The 11,196-nt window shown below is 47.6% G+C and overlaps 1 protein-coding gene across 1 annotated transcript in view; it reads left to right on the forward strand.

Annotated features, from left to right (window-relative positions):
- The window catches only part of Bmerb1 (bMERB domain containing 1), a 117,000-nt gene that overhangs the window by 60,781 nt on the left and 45,023 nt on the right, over positions 1-11,196 (forward strand). Inside the window, exon 2 of the mRNA XM_021209229.2 lies at positions 5,424-5,547. Within this exon, the coding sequence (XP_021064888.1) occupies positions 5,424-5,547 (124 nt within the window). The remainder of the gene's footprint in view (positions 1-5,423; positions 5,548-11,196) is intronic.

The following is an 11,196-nucleotide window of genomic DNA, read 5'->3' on the forward strand; positions in this document are numbered from 1 at the left end:
TATTATAAATAAGGCTGCTATGAACATAGTGGAGCATGTGTCCTTATTACCAGTTGGAAGATCTTCTGGGTATATGCCCAGAAGAGGTATAGCAGGATCACAAGGAGGTTTCTACTGTACTGTAGCTCCAAGGACATGCTCACAAGTACAGATGTCTGTGACCTGCACCAGGAAGATGCCCAGCGTGGGTAAGATGTTGCTCATGATGCTGAAGATATCTGAGCATACTGTGAACCCCAAGATTGTGTTATTTACTGAAAAAAAAAACACTGTTTAAAGTTGTGGTATGGCTCAGTCCTTAGTACACACCTTTAATCCCAAATAATGAAGGTAAAGTTAGTTTAGAGAAGGAAGCAGCCATGTTTGAAAGTAATGTCTAATTCAGTGTCAGACAAAGTGATGAATCAGAGAAAGCTTTGACAGAAGAAGATATGCCCAACTCTCCTGAGAAGAGAGAGAAAAGGGAACCTATTTAAGGGGCAGTGCAGAGAGAGAAGAAGCAGTTTTACTGGGGGGGGGGGGTTGTAGGGACAGGTTGAAGAGAGAACAAGCTAGACACAAGTGAAGACAGAACAAGTCAAAAAAAAATAAGAAGGAGCCAGAAGATTAGAACAGATTGCCAAAGATGATGAGGTCAAGTAGAGCAATTCAAGGGATGCTGAGAGAGAAGCCTGATTGAGTAAATCAGTTGGAAGAAGAGTTTGAGCCAGAACAGCTGAGTTGAACCAGCCAGCCAGAGTTCAGAAAGAACTAGAAAGGGTGAGCTTATTCAGCAGTAAATCTCAGAGGCTGAAAACACTCTCAGCCTGGATAAGATTGTACAGAGGCTATAGAAATTTTCCAGGACTAGGCCTAGGTTAGCAGCCAGCGGCAGTAAGCTTCCAAGACAGCACTCACTTCAAGTGAATAAAAGACACTTTTACATTCGGTTTGGAGTGAATGGAGGAGAAAGGACCCCCATGAGCTGGCTGCTTGGATTCCGTCTTTACAGTGTTTTGATGCTGTAATACACGTGATGCTGGGTGAGTCACTTTCACCTCACTGTGCAGCTACAGATGCTTTTGAACTTCTTACCCTCCTATTTCCACCTGCTCAACTCTGGGCTTAGTCATAGATCAACGATGACGACGCCCAGCGTATGCAGTGCTGGGGCTTTGTGCCTGGTAAGCAAGCTCTCTACTACTAACCGAGCCACATGCTCAGCCCAGCTCTCGTCTTATCGAAGCCCAGGAGCTAGGTGAGTTAGGAGAGAACCTGCAGCACTGGGAAGAGCTGCATTCCTGCTGTGCAGAGGAAGAAAAGTATCTGGCAGGGAAGGGACATTAGACATCACGTAGCTGATGATTTAGAGCAAGTTTACTAACTGCCCTTGCTGACTCTTGATAGATTCCAACACACACACACACACACACACACACACACACACACACACACACACACACACACAGTTTCCCACACCTCTGCTGCTTCAGGGCCTGGCTACTGATAACTTCTGAGAGAGTAGCATCCTGACCCTGCTAGCATGGGGTGAGGACAAGAGGTTAAGCAAGTGTACTGGTCCCTCAAAGGTTCCTTGTGACCGTATAGGCTGCACAGCATACCTGAGCAATTCATTCCTCATGGCCGGTAGTGTGGGGGATCTGGTCACACTGAGCCAGAGTGATTGACAGACAGCCTAAAGTCCTACAGAGTCTGGAGCTCCAGACAATGCCATCATATTTCATTCATCCCATGACACCCTTCAAAAGCTGGGTACCCAAAGCCAGAAAAGCTGCATACGGTAATGCTTAGGCCATCTGAATGCCATAATTTGTGTATGTATGTGTGTGTTGCATGTGCAAGTATGTGCATACACATGAAAGCCAGAAGTTGACATTAGGTGTCTTCCTCTAATTCTCTCCACTTTTATTTATTTTTTGAGACAGGGTCTGTCGCTGAACCTGGAGCTTATTGATTCAGTTAAACTGGTTGGTCAGCAAGCTCCAGGGGTCTGCGTGCTTTCACATGCCTCTCATACCCAGTGCTAGTGTTACGGATGCCTGTTATGAGCACACTGTGCCAGAAACATTGCTGGACATGTTTGTGCCTTTCCACAAAGACAATTTTGTTAAATAGCAATGAATTCACAAAGTCGATATGTTCCATTGACAGCAATTTGTCATATAATCCACCTGCCTTGGTCGCCTGGTTGAGGTGAATGCTAGTTCTATTCCAGTCTTAATTATGAATGTTAATTCTCAGATCACAGTGAATATATCTATGCATCTAAATGCACATGGGTTCCAGCATGATTGCTAGGCAAACAGGCTGTAGCAAAGTTCAAGTGGTTTCAGAAATGGGCTGAGAAAGAGTCTGTATCACTAAGACAATGAACTGGAGGCACCTGCTCTTAGAGCTACTGGAGTCAGATAAGAGAGCAAAACGGCAGAGTTCAGCTGTGAGATATGGGGTGGGAAAAAACCGGTCAGTTCCAAGCCGGGATGGCAAGTGGGTGGACTGGCAGTCAGTTGGCCAGGTTCCATCAGTGCAGGAGAGAGGGCTGAGCCAAAGCTTCAGACACAGCTGAGGTCTTGCCCTTAACCCACATGCCATGTATCAGATGACAGGTTTCCGTGGCACTTGGCCACTGCAGTGTTCAGCTTCTTGCTACTTCATGTGATCCATGCAACGGAGTCACCTCCTTTCCTTGTTCTGATGTGTGTGATAAGTTCTTGAGCCAAGTTTCCTGATAAGGATCTTAATGTACCCATGTGCTTCAATAGTCTCAATTCAGTCTTATAGAACTACAGGGATCGTCATCTATCAGCTGTGCTGGGCAGGCGGTGCCTGGCAGATGCTGTCATTTCTGGTTCCACCCAGAGACAGTCATCCTCTTCCCTCAAAATAGAGACAAAAGATGCTTGTAACATGGAGAATCTTAGGGCAAGGCATGAGTCGAGAGACCACTGTTTTATACAACATGGATTAAGTTAGAGCAGGGACGCCTGGGTCTCAGCACTTGACACACAACACGTAGGTGCTTGGGTTCCAAACTCAAGGCCTCCTGCTTGCATGGTAGCCACCTCCTCCCAGCCCCTTGCCATCCCACGCCCAGCAGAACATCACTGCTCCAGTCCAGGAGGATCTTGGCATTGTGCTGGGACCTAGACGATGATGGTGGGGTGGTGGGTGGCAGGGGTGTCTGGAACACAACCACATGGCCCTGAGGAGACCTTTGTCCCACCCATAATGCTGGAAAGTTTCCTTCATATCCTCAGTATACATCCTTACTCTTCTGCAGCCTCAGGAAGTTGTGTGGAAGAAATCATCACATACCTCAAGACAAGTTGCCTGCACCACCCATAAAGGCCTCGGAATATTTCAGCTTTTATCCACCCCTATCTCTTCTGGAAATGTAGCCAAGTGGAACTGCTTCAATGTGTGTAGAGGGTTGGCTTTGGGGACTGTCATTGCAAAGCCAAATATGAGAACACTTAGAATTCTCTACATTGGGAAACAATCTGTAATATGGCCACAAATAGAAGTGGCCCAGGCTCTGCCCTCAGTACTGCCGAGGAGCAGCCAAGGACTGGGACCTGCATGTCATAGGTACTGAGGAAGAAGAGCAAGGAATGACAAACCCAGACTATGGAGCAGGGGGAGCATGGACATGTTTAATGTTTGTACATGTATACATATTAACATTTTTCAACTACTAACACTTTGGTAGATCTTTATTTGTCCTTTTAAGTATGTTTGAGACTGGAAGCTTGGCTCAGAGGTTAAGAACATGTACTACTCTTGCCGAGGACAGACCTCAGCCCCCAGCATTCACATCAGGTGTCTCACAACCTGTGACTACAGCTGCAGGGCAGTTTTACACTTCAGTGTCATGCTGTTGCTCAGAAAGTTTGGACTTGGGACTTCAGATCTTTGGGATTGGATTCTCAACTTCCATCACTGTAGTGAGGTAGTGACGTGTCATGGAATACCCTACAGAGTGACAAATATGCAGGTACAGGCCTGTTACCCAGCACTTGGAATGCAGAGGCAGAATGACAGGAGTCCAAGGTCATCCTCAGCATAGGAGATTCATGGGCAACCTGGGCTACATGAATCCTAGTCTCAAAAACAAACAAACCCAAATTCTGTGTCTATGTGTCTCTTTTTCCAAATGTGATGGTTTTGTTTTGTTTTTTAAGTGAATGAAAAAGAAAAGGAAAAGCCAGGAGGGGTGCCTGTTAAATGTGATTCGTGGCTCTCTCTGGGCATTGTGGTTATGGATAATATTTTTATTATATTCACTTATTTATTTATTGTGGGGGGAGGGCAAATATGTACCACAAGTGGTGTATGTATAGAGGTAAGAGGACCATGTGTGTGTGTGTGTGTGTGTGTGTGTGTGTGTGTGTACGCGCACGCGTGTGTGTGGAAGAGGGGGCTCTTTCTTTCCATCTTGTGTGTTCTGAGGTTTGAATTCAGATCATCGGTCTTGGCAGCGAGAGCTTTACCCTCCCACTAGCCCTGAATTTTTTTCTGAGTCTTTTTTTCCCCTACTAGTGTTCTCTGAACAGCCCTGCTGGTTTGTATCGCTACTATTTACATTACTTCGTAGTACCTTGCAATAATTACAACATAGAGTTTTCTATTAGGCTTATCCTTAGTCTTTACAGAGTGGGTATGCAGAGTTGCTACGGTCAAAGACACAAAACCAAAGGTCTGGGGCCAGGCAGGGACTGACAGTGCCTGGGAAAGTTCCCATGAGCCTGCTGAGTCTGTGCAGAAGGCTCCACATCTGCCTTGGTTCATTTTCTGCTACTGCGGCAGAATACCCAGGAACCCACGGTTTGTAAAGAAAAGAGGTTGATTCTAGTGAAGGCCAGAAAGCCCAAGTCTGGGTGATGTCTCATGCTGCATCATGATACAAATAACACTAAGGTAGCAGGTGCATGCAGGAGTGGTGAGCAAGCTGGAAAATGGGACATGCTTTAGGACAAGCTGCTTCCTAGGTCATCCAGGTCTGTTTGAGGAGCAACTACCTTGACAATCTCTAATCATGTCTCACAAACCCCAGCCTCTCTCCACTCTATTATCCTAGGGACACAAGGCACAGTTTAACAGTTTAGCACCATTGGTTTTCTGTTTTGGAAGGTTCCTTCTCACACATGCTGTCAGCCCATTTCATGTTTGCCCCTGAGGTGTGTCATGGCTGCCAGGGCATGGCTGTTCCCCAGAGCCATAGCACAGTTTTCCCTGTAGGAATTCTTACTTTTTGGAGAGAAAGGAGGATCTCATCGTTTCCCAGATGGAACTTGAACTCACAGCCCTCCTGCCTCTGCCTCCCTGCTAGCTGGGATGAGGAAACACACCTCCTATTTCTGGTGGGATTTTTTTGAAAGCCCTGGTGGCCTTAGAGTCTTGACACCAGTCTATTGTCCACACAGGCCAGCTGGACATCATCTCCATGGCTGAGACCAGCATGATGCCAGAGGAGATCGAGCTGGAGATGGCGAAAATCCAGCGTCTCCGTGAAGTCCTGGTCCGTCGAGAGTCAGAACTCAGGTTCATGTGAGTGAGTGGGGAAGCAAGGGTTGAAGTATGGAGGACAGAGGCATCCTGGAGAGCACAGGGGTGACCAAGCATCACGCGCTAAGACTGAGCCCCTACAAGCAACAAGAAAGATCCCTTATGGATACCACATGCTAACTAACTAACTAACTAACTAACTAACTAACTAACTAACTAGCAAGCTTCCCTTCCTTCCTTCTTTCCTTCCTTCCTTCCTTCCTTCCTTCCTTCCTTCCTTCCTTCCTTCCTTCCTTCCTTTTTCATTTTGGTTTTGTTTTCTTGAGGCAGGGTTTCTCTGTATAACAGCCCTGGCTGTCTTGGAACTTACTTACCATATAGACTAGGCAAGCCTCAAACTCACCTGCCTTGGTCTCCTGAGTACTGAGATCTAAGGTGTTGCACCATGCCCAGCTTAAACTCAGTTTTCATAATTAATATTTAAAGAAAAAAATAGAATACTAGCAATTTATAAAAATACATCCTGATTTTTGATGAGGGGAGACAGGATTAAGTTCACCATGAAAGATGGGTCAAGGTACAAGTGGGACCTTTGACTTTTCTTTTTCTGGAAATTCCAAGCGTCCTGGAAACCTTACGAAGTCTGTCTTTGTGTTTCAGCTTTGCTATTTTAGGTGGGAGATATCAGAAACTGGTTATTTATGGCATTTTTCAAAAGCTCTGCTCTCTGGTCTGTCACGTGGTAGGTGTGTTTTTGTTGTATTGAGAAATGCTTGCTTTTGAACTCCCTATCTCCTTGGAGTTGGGCTGGGCTTGACTCATGGGTTCACAAAAGATCGTTAGAATACTAACAATATGAGGTCCTGCAGGAGATGCTGTGACAGCCACAACCCTGATGAAATTATGCAGGTATGTGTACACACAATTGTATATATGCAACTGTGTATACATGCTGGTATGTGTGTGTGTGCATGTGTGTGTGTGCAAAGGCAGGTATGATGTTTAGATGTAATTTTTTAATTATATAAACATATAAAATACATGCTTTTTACAAATATTAATTTTATATTAAAAAAGGAATCTTAGATTCTCACTATAACCTAGAAGAGTGGGTGTTGTTATCTACTATTTCTTACTTTGCTTTGTTTTGTGACAGTGACAGTGGCTGGCCTCTCCAGTGCTAAGTACTGATGTGCACCACCATGTTCAACTGTTAATAACATGTTAAACAAGACTCCTGGGTTGAGCTTGGGCTACCCACAGGTGCTGCCCTGGTGTGAGGCAAGAGCACACTGTCTGCACTGAGGGGGTCAATCAGACAAAGCTGAATGAATCTAGTCAGGTGACTCAGACTCCCCAAGCTTTGGTAACCCCCCCCCCCCAGTGCAGAAGGAGAGCATGTTTCTCTAGGGCTGCCTGGTGATCTGTGTCCCCAGAGCGCAGGATTCCCAGGGGATGGAACAGCAAATCTTCCAAAAGAAAATGTTTCTACAACTTGGGTTCTAACAGGCACAGCAAAGAGTTTGGAGATGGAGACACCTTCCAACACCTTGGAACCTAGGGTGACTGGAAGAGGACTTCCAAATACCAGAGTCTGCAAGGTCAAGGCACAGCCACCTTCCCTGGTCCTATGAGAGGTCTCTATAACCAAAGAGGACACCCAGCTGTTCCTAAACTTGAAGATGCTTATGTTCAAGCGATCTTAGCTCCATCAGGCAAGAGCTGTGTCTGTGCATGCACTGCAGAGTCCCCTAGCCCATGCAAACAGTGGGCTAGTACGGATTTAATTCCTAAGCAAGCATGTTGCCCAGGCTACTGGACATGGAGTGCATGGGAACTCTAAAAAGATAGTAAGTGTCCTGGACCTGCGTTCTTACAAAATAGAAAACGAAACGTGACGGGTAGCTGGGGTGGACAAACCTCTTGGCTGCCTGTCTGCTAGACGGGAAGCCGGGGAGCACCACCCTCCAGACAGGCCATGCCATCATTCTCTCCTTTGCTGATTGTTTTTTTTTCGGCCCTGCCGATGCAGCAAAGTGTGTGATTATCCCATTTGGCAGAGGAAGAGACTGAGACTGTGGGTTAAAGGAGCTGCCAGAGGCCTCCAAGATAGCAAAGAGGAGTTTAAAATAGATGCCCAGTTCATGCCCGCTCTCTCAGTATGACATTCTGGCATTGTGTCCCCCTCTGTAAAATGGAGAGCGGTACTGACTAGAGCCACTCACTCTACCCCAAATGTGGCAGGTCTTGGCTTAATGCTTCACTGGCAAGTCTGCTGCTAATAGAATCCCTTGGAGGAAGGGTTCAGAACACTCCCAGTTTACAGATTAAAAAAAAAAACAATGTTCCCTTTGTCTGGAAATAAACAAACCAAACCATAAGGATTCAAGACACAAGCCCTCACCTGTTATGCATTAAAAATAAGACAAAAATTACAAGGCTGCTTTAGAGGACTGAGGACCCCTTCAGCCTGGAGGTACTTATGATGGCTGGAGGATGTGTGTGCTGCTGCAGGAGCAATAGATGCCAGTTTGTGCAGAAGGAAAGAAGGGAAGGAAGGAGAGAAGGAAGGAGGAATGTGGGAGGGAAGGGGAGAAAGGGGGAAGGAATAAAAAGAGAGGAAAGAAAAGGGAAGGGGAGAGGAGGAGAGAGAAGGAAGAGGGACTGTAGGAACTACATCTACCAAAAAATTGATGAATGTTACCTGCCTGTGGTTGGGACCTTATCCACCCCCCCCTTGCCCCAACCCAAGCCCCACCCCTCTCTCTCTTACATGTACATTCTCTTGGCCTAAAGTAAGAGGGAGACATTGTCAGACTCTGTACTCCGTTGAGTGTTTCCAGGCTCATGGCAGAATCTCTGCCTGACCTGAACTTAGCAAGCAGCCTTTGGCTGTACCAGTGGCAGTCATGGCCACAAGGAGATTGGCTGTGTTATACGTGCTCATGATAAGCCCACAGCTGCCGTGTGACCCATGAATTAGCCTATAGTCCACAGGCTAGGTGGCTGTGTGCAGATCCTATTCAGGTCAGGTCTAGTGGCAGCGGCCACCTACCCTTCTGCTCATTCCTTAGCTTGTTGGCCGTTCTGCCTCTGGGATGCCTGGCGTACGCCTCCTGTTTCTCTTGCCAGAATGTTGAGTAGCGAGAAAGGGAGCTGCTCCCTTTCCCTGAGCACTGGTGAGAGTACAGAAGCTTCTCCCATTACTTGGACCCAAGGCAAGGCAGCCAAGAGCTTCTGTTTCCTTGAGGGCTCTGAGATGCCACATAGTATGCCCTACCCATGGCATAATTTACTCACAGAAACCAACAAAATGTAGTTTCTACTCTTCCCCTTTGTGGTTGTAGAGACTGAGGAGTCGCTCAGGGTCAGCAGCGTGTGTATAGCAGAAGCACAGTTTGCCCCCGCGATGTCTGTCTTGCAGGCAGAGCCTCCCTGAAGCTGATCCCGGGGCAAAGGTCCCGTGTCCCTCAACTGCCCAGCCCTTTGGGAAGAGAGCTGAGCTCCTGCTTGGTTGCACAGTGCCCACGGTGGGTTTTGGTCTTGTTTTCCCCATCTTTGTCAGGTCCCCAAGAACCTGGGACACAGCTCACACCATGGACCACACACTGCACTGCAGAGCCCTCTCTGACTTATTCTCCAAGGGAAGACCAGCACTCTCACAGGAGTCTGGGGACAGCTCCTTTTTCCTCCACAGCACTCAGATATTCCTGAGAGGCCTTCTCAGCCCTCCAGACCTTAGCCAGAGCCACCTGATAACTTCCAGGTGTGCTAGGCTTCTGACAAATGGCTGTCTCTGGCTGCTCACCTACATTGCCCAGTTCTCCTTTAGCTGAGCACTCCCTGGGCTCTCCTGGATTCTCAGGCACAGCCCTTCCAGCCAAGGGAGAAGCCACCTCCTCAGACTTACTCTGTGGAACCTTGCTAACCAGCACTGCCCCAAGTGTCCAAGCTGCAGCCAATGCTCTTCACCCACCGACCGTACCCTCCTTCCAAACATTTCCCACTGCCCCCCTGGCTCCATGTGCCTACTCACTGCTGCAGCCCCCAGCTTGCCAACATTATCCCACCTACTCAGGGTCAGGTCCCAAAGAAACTCAGCACAAACTCAGGAGATGCCTGTTAACATATCAAAGCAGGTGCTGCCTGCCAGGTTCTTTCAGCAGCACAAGTACCTGTTAGAGAGTCCTCAGTCCTTCTCACCCAGTCCTCTCTCTACTCTAAACCTCTCCAGCCCAGGGGCTGGGTTCCCTTCCCTTCCCCCAGCTTCTCCTTTTCTATATAACCCAGCCATTTTCGCACGCTCTTGCTCCTCAGCTCTTGGTTCCCTTTCTTGCCCTTTCTCCTCTTGGCGTTCTCTTCTCTTCCTTCCTCTCCCCAGCCTCCCTAAGCCATGGCCTGGTTCAGTCTGGACCCTTCTAGATGCCTCTGCTGAACTCTCCCTCATATCTACAGTAAGACCCTTCTCTTTGACCTTGGCGAAGTCCTGTCTTGAGTTGAGGGTAGGGAGGGGACACAAACCAAGTTGGGTGTCCTTTCTTTAGATAGAAACCGTGCTAGGCAGATTTCTGCTCTGATAACAAACAACTAGTATAGTGAATTCATAAACAAAGGGTTCTCTGGGCTCATTGTTTCAGGTCTGTGATTGGTTGACCTCATTGCTGTGAGCCTAGGATGAAGCAGGATACCTTAGAAAGGGAGGCAGAAGAGATGGGGTCCTATAATACTTTATGTAAGAATTCCCCCCAAGACCTAACTTCCTCTTAGAAGGTTCCACCACCACCTTCTAACAGCACCATTCTTAGGACCAGTCCTTTAACACATGAGCCTGTGGGAGACTGTAGAGCCAGGATCCATGGTTTGGGACTTGCAAATCCTAAGCCCCAAGTTAGTAAAGCCAGCCCACAGGGAGCTCGCTCTGGAGCCTTGCTTCTGCGAGGATCCCTGGGCACCTCTGTAATGGTTCATGTTGATCGCCAACTGGAATGGATTTAGAATCACCCAGGGGACACAGCTCTGGGTGTGAATGAGGGAGTTCCCACAGGGGTTTAACTGAGGTGGGGTGACCATTGCTCAATGTGGGAGCACCACTCACTGGGCAGGGAACACTGGCTAAATGAGACAGGAGAAGCCACTTGGGTAGCACCACTCATCTCTCTGCTCCCCGGTGGGAGGTGTGATGTGACCAGCTGTCTAGGGTTTCTGATGCCATGCTACAGACAGGATGGAATGCACCCACAACTAGGAAGCCCAAACGGATCCTTCCACCCTTCTGCTGCTCTTTGCTAGCTGTTGTATCTTAACAGGAAAAGTAACTACGGCGAGCACAATATTGATTTTTTTTTTTTTGAGCCTTCTCCTGGGCCATGGCTCACAGTGAGTGCTTCCTAACAAAAAGATGTATCAAGACACCCAGACCCATGAAATCAGGTTATATGCCACAGCCAGGTTTCAAGGCCATGGTCAGGGACATAGCCTAGTCATAAATGAGCCCTCAGTGCTGTGTTTCCTATTCTCGATACCTAGCGTGTCTTCCTTTCAGTGGGCCCTCTGGCTCTGAGCCTGCAAAATGGCATTTTGAGATCTCTTTGCTGAGGTTTGTTTATCTTTATGAGCTTTCCTAGAGAAAGTCACAGAGCCCCTGGGTCTCATGACCCTCCCATACCACACACACACACACACACACACACA

This window comes from Mus pahari, chromosome 12 (genome assembly GCF_900095145.1).
Source record: "Mus pahari chromosome 12, PAHARI_EIJ_v1.1, whole genome shotgun sequence".
In the NCBI taxonomy this organism is placed as follows: Eukaryota; Metazoa; Chordata; class Mammalia; order Rodentia; family Muridae; genus Mus; species Mus pahari.